This window comes from Convolutriloba macropyga, chromosome 4 (genome assembly GCF_964194025.1).
Source record: "Convolutriloba macropyga chromosome 4, txConMacr16.3, whole genome shotgun sequence".
NCBI lineage: Eukaryota > Metazoa > Xenacoelomorpha > Acoela > Convolutidae > Convolutriloba > Convolutriloba macropyga.
Window position 1 is genome coordinate 80,742,938 of NC_134471.1, and position 18,911 is coordinate 80,761,848.

General features: G+C 34.9%; 1 protein-coding gene across 1 annotated transcript in view; it reads right to left on the reverse strand.

The window, feature by feature from the left end:
• Positions 1-2,320: 2,320 nt before the first annotated feature.
• Positions 2,321-18,911, reverse strand: part of LOC142337926 (ephrin type-A receptor 4-like) — a 48,692-nt gene continuing 32,101 nt past the window's right edge. The window contains exons 11-18 of the mRNA XM_075387564.1: positions 18,488-18,742; positions 17,932-18,102; positions 14,416-14,648; positions 12,198-12,344; positions 5,841-6,170; positions 5,340-5,606; positions 4,833-4,987; positions 2,321-3,179 (exon numbers count right to left, since the gene is read on the reverse strand). Of these exons, the coding sequence (XP_075243679.1) occupies positions 2,762-3,179; positions 4,833-4,987; positions 5,340-5,606; positions 5,841-6,170; positions 12,198-12,344; positions 14,416-14,648; positions 17,932-18,102; positions 18,488-18,742 (1,976 nt within the window). The 3' untranslated portion in view covers positions 2,321-2,761. The remainder of the gene's footprint in view (positions 3,180-4,832; positions 4,988-5,339; positions 5,607-5,840; positions 6,171-12,197; positions 12,345-14,415; positions 14,649-17,931; positions 18,103-18,487; positions 18,743-18,911) is intronic.

Below are 18,911 nucleotides of genomic sequence, written 5' to 3' on the forward strand. Positions count from 1 at the left end.
AAGTCCAAAGTTGGTCCAAAAGAAGCCCTGCTAATGCTTTTTGGCCATTAGGAACACTTAATTTTTTTTTAATGTTTTGAATTGTTTGAATGTATAGATAATGTGTTGGTCAAAAAATCAAAAGCAAATGCTGTGTTTTCGATATTCAACGAGCAAAGTTAGCAAAAAATGGCAAAACTTTAATTAGGAAGCACTCTCAAAGTAAGTTGAAGTCGGAATAGCCTCTTTTTAGCCAAAATTTTAGCCAAGTATTTAGCCAAAATTTTTGCCAAAAAAATAAAGTAGTCATCAATTCTTTTTGTCTTCAAAAATAAAATCAACGAAACTATTTTTAAAAATTTTGTTCAAATTTTAGCAAAATTGACAAAGTTTTAGGCGAAAATTCCGGAAAATGTGAATAAAAATAACGCGAATCGGTATGATATTCACAAAAATTTAAACATCGATAATTCGTGAAAATCTTTTCAATTTCATATTCTACGCTGTACGGGCTTTTTAATGATACCACTCAAAACACTGAACGTTGAAAATATCGATCGGTTAGAATTGACTGAACAAAAAAATCCATTTGAGTATCGAAACAACTCAAGAAGTCGGAACCCCCTCAAGAGGTCGGAACAATAATCTGAAAACACTACCAAGAAACTAGAAATTTTTGACACAAAAAATCTACACTCAATTTACTCAGAATTGTTATCACTATTTTCTACAACCCCCGCCCCCAGTTCGTTGCACAAACACACCAAGCGGGTGAACCAGCTCTTAATTGAGAACAGCCGTAAGGCCAGATTTTGCCACTCAAATTATGTTCCATTGCGCCTTCTTCGAACACCAATAAGGTGGTGTGTAACCTTTCATTATTGAAACTAGGTAACAAATAGACAAAAAAAAAGAAAAAAAGGAGCAAAAATCAGGTAAATCTTTTGTATTTTTCGACAAAAAATTATTTCCAAAATCTTGAAAGCCATTAATTACACAATGAAAAAATTAAAGAAGTTTGTTTATTTGTCTAAAAGAAGCCATTGAGACTTGCAATTGTCCATAAAAAATCTCACGTCTACAACAAAAACGTCAAATATGACAACAATCAAAAATTTGTTTAATTTATTTTTGTGAAAAACCCGTGTCGAAGACAGCAAAGTTATAACGAATTCTGTGAAAACATACTACATTTTGTGACCTTCCTGTGACACCAAAAATCTCATATACGATATGTAATTAACGAGACTAGGCAACAAATAGACAAAAAAACAAAATTGCGAAGTTAAAGAGTTTTCAAAAACAATTGTTTTCAAAGTCATGAAAGCCATCAGCTATCTAACATTATCAAGAGATAGGCTCATCCTTTTTTCTACAAAAAAGGCAGGGAGAACTCTCTTTTTACTGGAAATTTCATATGACTAAAAACTCAAAGTAAAAAGACGTTTAAAAAAAAACTTAAAAATTTTAACTAAATTCAAGAAAGTGGTGTTGAAGCCGTTAAAACCATAGTCTATTTCTTTTAAAAATTTTGATGTGTTCAATTGTTCAGAATAAAAAAGATCATTTTTTAAAGACCGACTGATTACAATCCGAAGTCCAAAGTTGGTCCAAAACTAGCCCTGCTAATGCTTTTTGGCCATTAGGAACACTTAATTTTTTTTAATGTTTTGAATTGTTTGAATGTATAGATAATGTGTTGCTCAAAAAATCAAAAGTAAATGCTGTGTTTTCGATATTCAACGAGTAGAGTTAGCAAGAAATGGCAAAACTTTAATTAGGAAGCACTCTCAAAGTAAGTTGAAGTCGGAATAGCCTCTTTTTAGCCAAGTATTTAGCCAAAATTTTTGCCAAAAAAATAAGGTAGTCATCAATTCTTTTTGTCTTCAAAAATAAAATCAACGAAACTATTGTTAAAAATTTTGTTCAAATATTAGCAAAATTGACAAAGTTTTAGGCGAAAATTCCGGAAAGTGTGAATAAAAATAACGCAAATCGGTATGATATTCACAAAAATTTAAACATCGATAATTCGTGAAAATCTTTTCAATTCCATATTCTACGCTGGACGGGCTTTTTAATGATACTACTCACAACACTGAACGTTGAAAATATCGATCGGTTAAAATTGACTGAACAAAAAAATCCATTTGAGTATCGAAACAACACAAGAAGTCGGAACAATAATCTGAAAACACTACCAAGAAACTAGAAATTTTTGACACAAAAAATCTACACTCGACTTACTCAGAATTGTTATCACTATTTTCTACAACCCCCGCCCCCAGTTCGTTGCACAAACACACCAAGCGGGTGAACCAGCTCTTAATTGAGAACAAGATTTGCATCGATTCAGTTTTATTGTAAACAAAAAGCACATAAGTTAATTCGAGAAAAGCTAACGAATGAAAGAAGAGAGAAATAGTCACTGATTGGTTTGTTGGTCGATGGACTGATTGATATAGAAAGAAACTAAAACAAAACAGTAACAGAACAGAAATCTGCTGGCCAAATGAATCTATACGACAAACAACTGCACAGTAATAGTCATAGTAACAATCGGAATCAAATACGAAATGGTTCTATTCGAAATTAAACATAAATCTATTTTTATGAGGCTGATTAAGTTATCTAACCATACCTGCATTATAACAACCAAAATCAATTGATTTGTATCAGTTTTAGTAGCATTTGGTCGGATGTCACGCTTAAACGTGAACAAACATGAGTTTTATGATTTCAGTTTTTTTATAAGTTTTTTTTTCTAAATCAAGTTTTGCTATCAGATTATAATATGAACTGTACTTTGTTTCTTTTTGTTGGCCGAGTTTGTGGCGTTGACCATCGCGTTCAAACTGCTGACCATTCGCTTTCTGTGTTTCAAAGAAGACACTCCCAGAAGTTCTAAAGAATCGTTTGTGGAACCGAAAAGGTCTTTCACTAAGAACAAATTCCGCGAGTAAAACAGATTTGTATACTGTCCCATTTTGAGATAGACGAGCCAATCTTCTATCGTTGAGTTTGGGTCTTTATGGGCGGATTTTTTCCCTGCTTTCTGAGTCATAAAAGGGGAGCCCGGCTGCTGCTGTTTCAAGGTCATTTGAGGGTCAAACCCAGCGGGGTAGTATCCCTCCAATGGTAAGTACTGGCCATTCGGATGATCTCGAATAACCGAAGCTGAGTTAGTTCCGTAATTGAGTCTGAAACAACAGATTCTAAAGATTAAAACATGAATGTATCTATTTTATCACAAAATCTTATGAGTAACTGAAAATAAATAATTACAATCTATATATTAATAAATAAATTAAAAATAGTAAAAATTTCCATCTGACATATCACACTGTTAAGCATAAATTTATAAGGGAAGCATTTAGCATATAATTCAAGAACATGTATCGCATAAAAATGCAAATCTTTTTCTGAAATCATTATACTAAAACTTTATCGACTTTAATTTTTTTTCAATATGATTATGTGTTTACGAGCAGTTCCATGAACTCTAATCGCAAGCTTGAAGTTCAATGACTTCAAAAACTTCAAAACATATTTTGATAATTTGATATTAATTTTTGATAACTCAATCAAAAAATTAAAACTTGAATTTGTCATTTTTTACTTCCCGTGGCGAAAAACTTTTCATGCTCTCCGATGCAAATAATCGCCTTATTCGCGCAAACCGCGTGAACTAATTGCATGGCTGTTGTTTCCAGCACGTGATAACTTGACAACTTGATCAAAACTTCAGGTCTTTGTGAAAACCATTGTGAAAAAAGTGGTCACGCAACGCATGCATAGCCAAAGTTAGCCTTTGTGAAGACGTTTGAATTGCCAATCAAAACAGTTTTAGACTAGCTTTTAATTAACTAAAATTGGTTAGTTAAAGTTAATCATAAGTTGTTATGTGGCTAGGACGGCTAGTTTGTCTACAAGATTTTGACAATTTCAAGTAGATTTTTGCTTGTAGGAATGTCTTTTTTCAACTTAAAGTCTTTGTATAGTTACAAAAAGGCACAGTAGGTGTTCGATCGCATCTTAGCTTGTTCAAGCGCCAATCGCAGGTAATAATTTGTGACTTAATTGACGTTGTTGTTTTTACTACAAATTCAAATCATAATTTGTCTTGTTCGCGTGTCACTTGTATGTAAAAGACACAAAAGAATGTTGATTAAAAAGAGCATTCTAATTTGTCAAAGTCTTTTCTAATCTATAATTTTCCTCTTTTCATTTGGAATAAATGCATGCTTGCTGTGTGTATGATAATGAAAGCCAAAATATGTTCTCGCTTGACATTTAGTGGTTTAAGACGACAGTTTGGGTCAACAGCCCTTAGATGTCTAAGTGGGCGCAAGAGCCTTCACCGAACACGATCTTGACGCGTTCGATGACATTAAACGTCCAAAAAACTTCTTTTGTTTTGGGAGACAACTCTGGTTCTTTCGAAAGTGGAGGGGGGGGGGGCTCAGCGAAAACTGACGACTGCAGTAATTATCAATCACTAACATGCGAGAAAGAAATCAAACTAACTATCCAACTTGGTTTAAAATTCTAATTTTTTCATTAATATCCTAAATTGGTAATAAACAGGCATGTAAAAATTTTGCTATTTTCCGGACAAAAAAGAGGGAAGGAGATAAGTTTAATATTCGCACCCATTTTACTTGTTTTTAAAAAATTTGATCAGTTTTCTAAATTACTGACTAATCGTCAACGCACAAAGGAGGTCGTTTCAACACATCAAACTTTAGGGGAAAGGTGCGCGACTAGACTTGTCTTTGCCAAGAAACAAAAAAGAAACACCAAAGAGAAATTTGAAATGTCTAAAACTTGAATTTATTGAAATGTGTGCTTACTGTTGATTTGCAATGGAAGCAGTATAGACCCCACTACCACCGCCCCCCGTAGTAGTATTGTTGGTACCTCCACTTGCATTGCTGCTTGTTGTGTTGTTTGTAAGAGAGGCCCCGCTGTTACTGCTCAACAATAACACGTTAGAGTTGCGCACAACCTGAAAAGAGCAAAACATCTCTATTTGTGAAACAGATTTTAAGTTTATCAGTCAGAACAAAAATGGAACCATTAACATCTACCATTATATTAATCTTGAGCGTTAATAGCGTGACTGCTTGTTTTCATAATCAACTAGCTCCATCTTTTTTGGAGAAGTGTTATTTTTTTTAAAAAAAAGCATTTTTCTTCTGCCACACTCGTTAAGTATAAGTTAAGTGCTCAACATTTGTAAATTGACTTATGCAGAGTTACATAACTTTGCTTTAAACCCAAATTTTCAAATTTTAAGACATTTTAACTTTTAAAATCATGAAATTAAAATTTTTCGAATAAAAAATGATCTTCCAAACCTTTTCTAAAGTTTCCCTCAAGTATCCAAAAGACGGTCGACCGGCACTGTCCTGGCACAAACAATGGCTAATCACATCCAGCAGGAATTGAGGAACTACAGCTACTGTCGATGTTGTCCCTGTGGCCGATTGGGACTGAGAGAGGTTGTTTTGAGTGTTGGATGAAATGAGGGAGGGTGAGGGAGGAGGCAAGTCAGCCGGGAGTCCCTGGAGCATCTGGTGCTGTTGGGTTCCCGGACTTGCTTTGCTCAATGGGTTTGTAAGATCCTAATTCAAAACAGCATATTTTACGATATATTTTCTAAAATAATATTGACCAATCTGAAGAACGAAAGCGTGAAAAAGTCACTTGAAAAGTCAAAGAATGTTCTAGAAGAAAAGCGCAAACACGGTCAACTGAAAAATTTGCATAAAAAGACCAACACGTTTACAATAATTCCTACGAACTTCGTTCAAGAGCAATTAAAAATGAATTGGTAGCTAGTTGTGAAAATCACTTACCTCGCTACAAGTCATTTTCCCACCATCCGGATGTCCTCCAATCTGATAATGCTGCTGGACATAACCACCGGTCGTATTAGCCGCACTGTTAGTCGCAGTTGCCAGTGCATGTAACACTTCGTACATCAAAACTCCGAAACTGTAGACATCACTTTGGGTAGAGTAGGAATAGCTGGCAATCACTTCTGGGGCCATCCAGGGGAGGAGGAGAGAAAAGAGACGAGGCTTGGATCCTGTTGCTTCTTCCTGGTCCAGGGCAGTTCGCATGTCGAAGCCAGAGATTTTGGGAACTCCAGTTCCAGTCAGAAGAACGTTGCCAGAGGTCAACACCTGAAAAAATATATCTATCAATAAAATTTGAATAAAATTGTTTAATTGACAATTAATTTGGTTAACATAACGGTGGTTATCAGTAAAACAGATAATCAGATTATGAATCGTTTTTTATTTTTCCACATGTAAAATGTTTGTCTTTATTCTCCCCACTGTGGTCAGGTAAGAATAAAAAAGTAAAAAAAAAGTAGAACTGCACATTAATAAGCCCCCCCCCGTTTTGTGCAAGCGTTTTGGCGGCTCATCATACAAGGACCAATCAGGACTCTTCTTATTCTGAACTCGTAAAAAAATAATAATTAGCTTACTGTTCACAAACATCCGTCAAAAATATCAACTAAAAAAAGTGACCTGGTTTAAATTTCAGATGACTTTAGAGCGCTATGCATGTATTGATTCAATGCTCTTGATGTTTTTCTAAGTTCCCGATGTTCTTTTTTTTGTATTGCCATGCCCTCACAATACACACGTATTCAGAAAAAAATTACAGCAAAAAAATGAGATAAATGAAAAATCAATGAAAACAAACAACCCATTTGCCCCTTCAAGTGGCAAAATTTACTTTCAGTTTTATTTACTCCATTTTCCTCAATTTCTTCATCAGATCATTAAGTTACGTTATTATGATACCTCAATCATAAGTTTCTAAATAACCCTAGAAATATAGTCCCTAGTAATAAATATACTCCTCAATCGTCCCATATCACAGAGGACATTAATACCTTTTAATCATTACGACATCACCGTAATCTAAAAATACATTCAGCTGATATTTATTACATCGATAGAGGGCAGCCGATCAAATAATCAAAAATCATTAAAAACAAATCTGGAAGCCTCGAAATTAATTTCGGTCGACTAACAGTAAAAGGTCAACACTAACTGTTCCTATATAATATTATGTGTAGTTTTCACGCTTCAAATCAAATGCAATTAATTAATTTTGATTTAATTCCTCATATCAGATGAAGAAACCTGCCTCCCCAACTTAGATTAATCCTTTGTAATGATCTAATCAATTCAAATTTAATCCAAGGTCAAAATTATTCTTAAAATAATCTTTTTATATAAGTATTCAGTATAAATTACATAGTAAAATTGCATGAGCTCTATGACTAAGCTAAATTAGACTTTCTGAAATATTTTAAATTTTTTGCGAGAAATTTTGCGTATAAAAATTTCAAGTTGTCATCAATACTGTTACACGAGTCTGACAAGATTTCTCAACTTTTTTGCATGAGAAAAATGCCTGAGCTTGAGTTGAAAAATGTTTTCGCATTTTAAACTGCTGCTGTTTGTTTTTGTTTAGGTTTTGATCATTTATTCTCTAGCTGGGACAATAGCCACACTAATGACACTAATAAACTTCACCCACCCACGCATACGCACACGCATAATAACCCACAGTTTAATGCGATCAATGCCTTTAATCATACAGTCACTGAGATAATCAGACCGGCAAAAATATAACAAAAGGAACCCTAAAGTGGTATTTTTTTCAAAATCATCGATATTTAGATACTAAAACGTCACAACTGACTCAGGTTTTTAACAACCCCTTATACATATATTATATACAATAGGGAACCGCAGCAGTTCACAGCAACAGCTGATTTAAAAAAAAATTCCGATCTTTTCCGTTTGTGCCCCCCTTTTAAATATAGCACGTAAAAATATGGCACGTGCGTCTGGGGGTTGCAAATAGTATGCACCCAATAAACTGGGGGGGGGGGGCACAAACGGAAAAGATCCAAAAATTCAATGCAACTAAATTACCAATATCAAAATATCTTTGTTTCTTCATTTCACTAAAACAAAGTCTCAAATTTCTTATGCCCGTTATATGTTTACATTGTTGATTCGTATCATAGATTTTTTGAAAATCTGTGTTTTAACATACGTAAAGACTGAGTAGGAGGGGGGGGGGGGAGTTAACTGATATAGATACTGCTATTGAGAACCAATACTCGCCACTAAACGGGTAAAATCTTGCTACAGGGTTAAAGTGTACCCCGTCTAATCCTCTTCCTCTCTACTTGGCTATCTTGTCAAATTATGTCACTTGATCCTAATTTCCAATATTGAACTTATCTCTACAGAACGCGCATTAATAAATTATGTCAGCATTTTAAAAAATGACAAAAATGTCTGTTGTCTGCGCACAATTGTCAATACTAGTACAAAAGTTTAATTTCACAAATTGATCACTTAATGAAAAAGAGAAAGACAAGGAAAGAGAGAAAAATGGGGTATTAATATTTTAAGTAATGCCAAGAAATAATAAATTTTTCAACAAAAGAACTCCAAACAAACAACACCTGGGGTGCTGGTAATAGCAAAAACCTTTCACTGAAGCTCCTTCATATAAAATGAAGTTTCTAAATCAGACACTACCCAATATTTTCGAAGAAAAAAATGTCTTTAAATCTGTATCGTTCCATTAAAAATTCACAACCTTCCCAAATTGAAAACGGCGTTGTTCGTAAATTTCAGCAAAATTTTCAACACGAGACGACAATAAAAAAGGCTCTTCATAACCTTTATACTTCTTATTTACCACGACATTTGTTGAAACCTTTTCGTCTCATTAAAGTTTGATTCCTCCGTCTGATCTCCGTCATAAAAAAAGCTTTAAAAATTAAAAATTTTAGAAAAATGCCAAAAAACAGGTACATGTATTAAGTTTACATTCGATATTTTATCACACTTTTACTCCGCCATTTTTAGCATTTAGCAATTTTTCTGCTTTTTTGGATTAAATGCATCACAATATTAGACGCATTTCTGGGCAACTTAAAATAAGGGGATTAGACACGGGTCACAAAGGCCGTCACTTTTATGCCCCTTTTAGAGCCCTTTTGGGTACTATTTACTGCGGAGGGGGGCAGGCATGTGAATTGTTTTTGGGCGGGGCGGAGGGCGAGCACTTGTGACTACAGCCCACGCGAGAGTTGAAGTGTGAAACAAAAATAAAAGCGAATGAAAGGTGAACGGACGCTCTTATATAAAAGGGGGTAGGACCATTTTAATTTAGAACGGGCAATAAGTGTTAAATTCTGTAACCCAATTTGATAAAGTCAAGTACTCTAGATTTCTCAAGAGCCCGTCTATCCTACTTAAGTATTTTAAAAGGCTTCTGTTAAATGCAATTTAGGACGTTTTACGATTTCAAGACTTTAATGCGAGAGGTCGGAGAAATTTTGAGGAGGCGGGTGTTTTTTTAAGTTGGGTTTGAAAAGTGGGCTGAATTTGTGACGTTTTAACAAAATTGATACCGCCGCTCAAAGAAACTGTCACGCTTCATGAAGTGCCACAAACGCGTTTGCAAGGAATGGGACGGTTTTGTTGATGAGTCACGTGACTGCCTTTATTCATAAGAAAGATCTAGGAAAATAAAAAAGGTCACAAGTTAAAAACTGTGTTTTAAATTTATGAAGCTTGGTTAATTCTAGGAAAATTATATGGGTTAATTTCTCGTTGGATCAAACACAATCATTAACAATTCACAGTATAAAATTGAAAACCATTGATATTTTTTGACGAACACTTCATCATGATTAAATGCTACGTTTTTATATGAACATCGAAGCCATGTTAATGATTGAAGAATACATTGACAACTTCATTTTGAAAAAAAACTGAGAAACAAGTTGTCTGTTTGATCACCACTAAATTGAGTAGGTTCCAGATACAGACAATGCTTACCAAAATGAGGCAGCGGATGCGGGGGGGGGGTTACATGTAACTCTAAATTCAATTTTCTTCAAGATTTAATTTTTTTAAATAACTGACAAAAAATTTTCACTAGCATCAAACTGGTTAAGTTATTTTCCATTGCAATAATAACCAACAATTATCCAACACACAGCAAGGAAAATTGTAGCAACCGACTTCAGTAAAAACTGACAAAATGGTGCATGACAACCCTGGTGACTGAGGGGTATTTACATATACACACTGTCTAATTATTAACAATTTTCACAAAAAATTGGCCATTTGTTTAAAATTCTCAATATACCACAAATTCCAAGTTAGTTGCATCTATCGGTGTTTTAACAATTCAAAGAATTTGAATTGTATTGGGGCGCTGTTTTTTTTAAGATGTGTTCACACATTTTTCAATGACTTGATCTTTCAAAACGGGATAAACAGGTAAAGCCCAGCGGGCATTAAATTTCATTAGAGTCCCAAAGTGAGCTTTAGTATTCCTTCAAGTGCTTAGAGTGGTGCAGCTGATGGGATGGCCTTAATTTAAGGTTAAAAGGTCATTTTTAGTTTTTGGGCTCAAAATGGTGCAATTTTTCATGTTTTTTGTGACTTTTTTGAGTTTTCAGTTTAATTAGTCTTTGGTTGAAGTTTCTAAAAGTTGATGAAGGCCTTTTTTGAGACAAAATTAATTGTTATGACGATTTTATGAGCTATATGTTCTGGTACTACAGACGCAAACACGCAAAATGATACTAATTTTTGCAATTTTTTCATGTTTTTTTGAAAATTTTTGTCATTTTTTGAGTTTTTCCATTATCAGAGGCCAGGGAATCTCCTTTAAGTTTTGATAATAGGGCACTGCATGGTTTCTAGTAACAATGGATTGTTTTTCAAAATTTTAGTTTCTCAAATTTAAGCATTTTTTGATAAAATCTGCAATTTTTTTCATGGTTTCCTAAAGTTTTTGTCAATTTGATATTTCTCTGTTCTCAAGTGTCAGAAAACCTTTTCTACGGTCTGATTAAAAGTTACTGAATGGTTGCTAATTTCAATGGATTTATTTTTAACAATTTAACCTTTCGAATTTCAAATATTTTTAAAAATTCGCACTTTTTTTCAAGTTTTTTCAAAACATTTGTCTTTTATTCAGTTTTTCTTGCCTCATTAGCCAGGTAGCCTCATTCAGGGTTTCATAGTATGATATGTTATTAAATAGTTGCTAGGGGGCAAATGAATTTCCTATCGATCTTTGAGCCAATGAATTTTTTAAGGCTTGGAATTGGTTTAGTGGATAGCCTCTAGATACACAGGACACAGAAATGGTTCTGAAGATATTAATTCCACAATATTCGGCAACATTTCATTAAATTTTGCAATTGATTTCGTTTTTTTAAAGTTTTCCGGTCATTTTCGAGTTAATCGATCTTCAAGGGTCAATTAATTTTTTCCAGGTCTTGCAGATTTAACACTGGACCGCTTTCCAAAACAAAAATTCCTTTTGAACATTTTTTTTTGGAATACGTATATTTAAAGGGCTCAAATTTTGCCTTAGGGATGAAAGTTAAGATTTTTAGCAATGAGTATATTTTTGTCTGGTTTGTTTGATTGCTTGTTTCTCTATTTTTTTGAGATGGTTGTGATTTTGTTTTGGCTGGCATTGCTCAATTGATCAGCTGGTCAGGTAAAGTTTTCTATGTTTTTCATTCAATTCTTTGCTTTGTTTTTCAGGACTTGTCCTGCTATGTTTTTTTTTAAGATCTGTTCACACATATTCATGATTTTTGAAGTCAAATTGGAGTAGTGAGATTTTGGTCACGCCGAAACAGGAAGTGGAGCGAAAAAGTGAGTGCTTTTGAGGCGTGAAATTTTTTCGCTCTAAATTCAAAGTAGAGTGAGAAAACGGTGTTTGAACAAAAATTCGCTTTCTCGCTAGTGGTTTTTTTGTTCACATGCGGCAATTTCACTTTGATTTTTACTGTTTTTTCGATTTTTTGGATAGGATTTTTTCTAAATGGTTTTCCCAATCCATTCATCGTCCGTTCAAGGTCTAGTTTTGTTTAGTCAATGAAAATTCTTTGAATTGTACGTCAGGACTTGTCCTGCTATGTTTTTTATTTGTGATTTTAGTTAAATTGGTCGATAATTTAGACATATAGTGTGTATATCAAAATTTCTCAGTAGCCAGGGTATCTCTTAATAGTCTCTTAAACATCTCTTAATAGTAGTGAAAATGGGGTGGTCTACCGCTTGGGTGTCTATGAATTCTTCAAGAAAATTTAGAACATTTTTTAAAAAAATTGTTCATTTATCACTTACCTTGTGAACATAAGCGAGTTCTGACAAGTACTGCATTCCACATGTGATGCCTCTGAGGATGTGAATGAGCTGCATAAGTGTGAACTGGAGTGGGTCATCCCTCATCAACAAGTCCAACTGGCCCTGAGAAGCCCACTCTACGCACACCTGTACAACCAAAATATTCATTGATAACACAAGTTGGGAAAACATTTAATAATTTTAATAATTTTGGTTCATGCGTAATCTCAGCGGAACAGCATTAGGCGACTTCGGCCTGTTCTCAGCTGCCCTTTTTCTTATTATTCCCCACATTTCAGACTGTTCTTCTTTTGAGCAGCATTGCTCTTTTTTGGTGACTATGGTCACTTTTTTGCGTCTGAAACTTATATGTGGTACGATAATTGCAGCCAACATTGGTCAGGGTATGGTCAACCCGCAGCTATGGTTAAGTAAGAGCTCATCCTCACACAGACATGTGGGAAAACGTCTCACTTCGACCGGTATTTTTTTTTAATCTTCAACATTCATAAGAGGTCGCTTTCTAGCCATAGCAGAAAGGAAAGCAAAACGAGCGTGCAACAATCAAAAAATTGTTTAAGATCGCCTGAAACCTTTTCGCGAAAAAAGATGTCTTACAAAACTTTAAGGCTGCTTGAACTGACATGCTATTTTCAGATACAATTAAATTCCTCATATTTTAAACTTTGCGCCAAATATGTCTATCAAAATGGCAGGTTAGGTTTTCTCACATTAAATCCCATTAAACAAAATGAGATTAATCACAAGAAATAGACGATGAAATCGATCTGAAAAAAAATTAAATGCCTCGGTTTGACGTCTCTTTGAACTGTTTTGGATAATCGGCAAGTTTTCATCAGTTCAAAACATAAACCGATTAACTTCGGATGAATTACACTCGAACGACTGTAGGTAAAAATTTAGAAGGGTGCATAAGCTTCAGAAACTTTAATGGCGCAAACAGTTCTGACTACGGAGGGGATCGAACGGGCGACATCTCGGATGAGGGTCAAGAAATTGGCCACTTTGTTACACGGGCTATGTACGCTCATTACTCAAAATCGCTATTATTTGAGCAACAAACTTAATTTCTGAATGCGCGCAACTCAAATCCCTCAAAAAAGCGGAAGCCAAGCGTGAAAAGTCACTCGAGAAGTGAAATAGAAAAAATGTTCTAGAAGAGAACGGTCAAGCAAAAATTTGCGAAATTTTGCATAAAAAAGAGGCACACTGGTTTACAATAAGTGCTTCAAACTGCGTTCGAGAGCAATCGAACATGAAATCAGTTCAAATCATCACTTGAGACACATTGTGGTGAACGTGCAAACCCACACAAATTGGGTTTTCAATGCCAGCTACATCCAAAAAGTTAAAAACATACCCGCCAGATTGCAGGAAAATAGCCGCCGTCGATTCCCATAATCAAGATTGGGATTGAAAGAAAAGAAGAAACTAATGAAAAAAATGATTTTTGTACATTAACAATTTCAAAGTGCAAACTATTTTGATGTCCTTTTGGAGCTGAATATACTCCTGTTTCGTTGTGAGACGACACAGGGGCTATTAATGATACCAACGAGCATTAGAGATGGTAACTAAGAACAAAATTATAGCAGCGGGAATCTAAAATTGGGCTTTATAGGTTTATCCCGTTTCAATTTCTGATTTCGTTTTTTGATACTGGCTCTGCACATTTTGAATTACTTTGCTGAGCAACTGCTGTCGAAAAACACTTTTAGCAGAATGAGAAGCAGAGTTAAACTACCCTGGAGAAGTCACAGATTTTACGCAAAATGTTGAATAAAATGTAAACTAAGGTAATGCGAAAAAAATTTAGTAAGACGAAGTAAAAAAAATTTAAAATAGAAATAAAAAATCGCTATAATAGCCGGCTGAGAAGCAGAGGCGGCTATTCAACAACAGTTAACATAAACCGACGAACACTGGATGAATTGCTTTTAAAAAAATTCCCTCACAGGGGTTCAAACCCGGGACCTAGAGGATGTCAATCTGACATCTTAAACACTACGCTAAAACCGCTTTGATTCTCTATCGCTCACACTAGCGCGCACACAGACACATAAGAAATCAAAGAATGTTCCAGAACAAAAGCGCTAACGTTCAAACAAAAATTTAGCATAAAAAAGACGAATGCATTTACAATAATTGCTCCAGCTCCGTTCGCGAACAATTACTAACTCCAAAGATTTCAACTTACCACGACCTGTGACATTTGCAACATGGTTCCATGCAACATTTGAACATTGGGGTGGTTAAACTGTGCTTGAGTAGCCGCTTCTACTAAAAACAGTCTCATGCACTCCAAATCAGCCACACCGCAATCAGATACTGACTTCACAACCACCCCACAAGACTGGTTTTCAAGGGTATTCAGGGTCGCTTTTTGCAGGAGGATGTTCGGGTTCAGAGCAGAGAAACAACCAGTCAAACCTAAAATAAAAAATTCAATTTTAACTTCACCTCATACCAACATCTTTTTCTGCCTTAAAATTAAAGTGAAAAATGCCAAGAAACTTTCAAAATTTTACTTTGTTCACGAGTGCTCCCACAGTTAATACAGTACAAATCAATAGTTTTGTACTTTTAGAGTAACTTTGCCCAGATAGACAATGGACGTGATCATTAAATCTGACCTCAACATTTTTATTGTAATCACAGGATTGATTTCAACACCACCTTTTAGTATCATTTTTGTTGATTAGAGTCGCTACTGAAAAAGTACACAATGCAGCTTGTATTAATTAATGCTTGTCTCAATACTTTGTAACATTCTGAATTTTGAACTGATGACATGACGATAAAAATAGGCCAGTACAAATGTTCAATTTTGATACGGTTAGATCATGAAAATGCATTAGTTCTGCATTTCGAAAGACAATCAATTAATTTATGTGTGAACGGGTGCCCCCAACTCCGGCAAGGGGAGAGGGACCTATTTGTAAAAAAAGTTCTACTATTAGCGGTTTTCATTTACTAGTTTGCACTTTCCGAAGGACCCCCCCCCCCCCCCCCCCTCCTTCATGAAAGTGGCCACCCGTTCACCATTACTGAATTCATCCCCAGTAAATGAAAAACAATTTTTCAACAAAAACCAAAATTGAAAATACGTCTAAAACCTCATTTTTCTGCAAAAATTTGTTTAACGGGTAAAAAACATGTTCTCGTTTTCTCCGATCATGAAAAATCGCATATATAAACGATCACAAATTACGAATCCTTGCTAATAAAGCAGGCCTCTATGTGATGTTTTTAGAGTCCTTAACACCATAAAAGCTCCTCAATTATTCAATTGAAGCATAACATGAGCTATAAAGTAGCCAAACCTCCTCACTTTTTATTCCCCCTCTGCTAAAATTCAGACCCTTTTCCAGACTTAACTGGTTAGCCGTTGAATAGTAAATTCAACCCATAATTTGTTCCCAGGTTAATAAATTATGCAAATTGCCGGTCAAAACTCTTCTTTAGTTCATTACGTTTCAAAATTAATTTATGGATAAAATTTTCGGGTAAATAAGAAAACAGTTGGATATACACAAATATCCAGAAATCAAACAGTTTAATGACCTGAACCCATCAAATTCTAGATAATTTCCTTTTTTGAAGACAATTTACATTTTTTTCTTCAGCACTACTTGCATGGAAAAAGCTTAGTTCATGTGAACCAAAATGTACACATATACACACGTGAAAAAAAGTTCATTTCCCAAATTTTTCTCTGTCGTTTGTTTTTACTTTTCAGGCGTTGCTATATTTAACTGCCGCTTAACGATTAGACTAACTTGACTTTATAACCATTTGTTTTTTGTTAAAGAGAAAATTTTAATAAAATTGACTTGAAAATGTCTGAGCGTCTGCTTAATTTCCAATTATTAGAGGACTTTTCTTTTTCTAATTCTTGTATATACACATATGTCACACAATTCTTGTATATGCCACACAATTCAATTAGTGTGTATATACATATAGTATGTCACACTATTACTTGTTAATTGACCAAAGCTTAGCTCATTATGGCTTGGTCAACTTTTCTTTTAAAAACAAATGAATAAAAAAGTCTAATTGTGACGCAACCTGAAATTTTCCATGGATTGAAAAAATTCTGACAAAAATTGCTAATTTTGCAGCAAAACATCACAAATTATCCCGAAAAGATCCGTGTAACTCAATTAAGGATAACATCTTTGAAATTATTCTATCTGATAATCTGATTTGAGTTGAATAGGTTGTATGACCTCCACTGTACTATCAAATTACTTGCCTATCGAGGCGGAAAACTTATGTATCGAATTTGTATACTAAATGGAGCTATAATGATCAGCTATGAAAGTACGAGGAAGGGGTTCGGGGGGGGGGGGGGTATTAAAATACATAATTATACACTCAATATTGCAATATTTGGACGGCACAAATTTCATGGGGCTTAAATGTGGTATTATAAGCGAAAGAATTACAACCCAATGATGGTCCTCTTTGCGAATGGAGGCACATTTTAGGCTAACGGCTACCCTGCTTTTTCAACGTAATGTTTTTAAAATCCATTTGAAATACAAAAATTATTTTTAGTCAATTATTTTTTTCGGCTAAGCTTTTTTCAAATAATTACTGATTCAATTTTTTTTTCACAAATCTCTGAACTAAACAGAAAATTTTTGATACCTAAATTTTTAAATAGGAACTGAGCTAGAACTATACGTGGCCTGCATAAATATACAACCCAATTATCATAGTCAAAAGAAAGCCATAAAACTTATCAAAAAATCAGTTTCTATCGCGTTTTTGATCCTTGTTCGTGTTCAGAGTGAATTTCATGTGATATATTGACGTCAGACTTGAAAAAATTCTTGAGATGGGAATTAAATTTGGTTGTCTTCAGTATTTTGATGCGGTTAATTCAATTAAGATAACAAAAAATAACAAGATTGTTTGTTGCGCGGACACTGCTAATAGTGTACGCAAACAACATACATGAGGGAGCAAACTCAATTATAAAATCCGAATCAGTGATCGGAAGAAGACATTATCAGCACTTTATCTCTCTTGGGGGTTAGTACTAGTTAGTTAACTAGCTACCTTTACTGTTACTACTACTGCTGCTATTACTACTATTATTACTGCTAGCAGTAGTTAGTAGTAGTGACTATAGCTGTTTAGCCCCCTGCCCTTGGGACTATTTTTGCCCCGTGTTTTTCTTTGTTGCCCGTGGATTTCGAGTCATTCAGTGACTACTGATTAGCTTTCCTTGTAATACAATATCTGCCCTTTGTCTGGCACATGTTAAAACAAGCCAAGAGTATAAGTTACTGAGCCAACTTCTGGCTAAGAAAGGTCAAATTTTAAGTTGAATATAGCTGAATATTTGAAAAGCTGAGCCTATAGATGATTCATGATTAGATTTCGGAAATGGAATTTTTTCACCCATCAAGTCGCATATCAGTGATAAAAATTTCAACCATTTTAAGAATCAGTTTTGCCCATCAGTGAATTTCATAACATTTCACAATTATAACGAAGATAACTAACTTTTATTAGTATACTCATCATTAAATTGGGTTTCCTTTTCAGGGCCCATAACGTTGACGAAAACTCAGGGCTGGGGAGGGGGAGGGGTGGGCAGTTTCTGTGTGCTATGGGGTATTAAATTGAAAAAAAATGGAATGCTTTTATTCGGGTTCCATATTCAATTTAGAAAAAAAATACGTCTGTTTTCTCCTACCTGAATTCAGATCCAGAGCCCCGTCACATTTCCCAGCACCCTGTGTCTGGTCGGTGTGGAACTGGATCTGCTCGGGGAATATCTCTCTGGAGAACTCAAACAACAACTTCTCTGGCTCATCACACACTCCTGGCTCCATGAAAGTCTGGCCTCCGTAGGCTAACCGACCCACTAAAACATATCTTTACATGAACATTTCGATTTTCAAATTAGAAAAGAAAATTAAAGAAGTGAAAAAATCAGGGAGGGGGGGGGTAAAAATATCAGAGGTGAAAAAATTGAAAAGGTGAAAAAATTTACTCATTTATCGAAAAAGTCATGACATTTAGGTGAACCTAAAATTTTCTTGTGTTAGCGGCGCAAGATCAAAAATTTTGAAAGAAAGCTCAATTTCAAAGAATGAACAATTGTTTACCTCTGTACTTATCTAATTATGAGCCTAATCAGATTAAGACTTAAAACATAACAATAATGCAATTTTTCGTCAGTGCAAGAATTTGGTTTGTATTGCCAGATGATAGGTTAAAATTGAAGAGAGCAAGCTGTCCACACTCACATTCATTGACACTTGTCATCAACTTCCAGTCATGTCCACCAATATTAGCCCCGTGTCCAAAAGTGTTCATAAGTTGACCTCCAAAACCATATGTACCCTGGCAATAACTACCCCCTACACCTCCCGTAGCCTGAGCGTGTCTTCTGTAGAACCATATGGACATCAGCATCACCATCAAAATCAGAAGAATGGCTCCCATGAGTAAAGCACCGCCCAGTACAATGCTGCGGGGTTCTGCTAGAGAATTGTACGTTTCTGAAACAAAAAAATCACGCTAAAAAGGTGCCCTTTCTGAAGCAACTTTCAAAATATTTCGACATTTTTTTTTCATTTAGATATTCTGTTTCCTGCATTATTACAACGCATATTTTCCCTCAGAACACTGATAAAAATTCAGACCTGACGGTATCCAGTTCAAATCAGT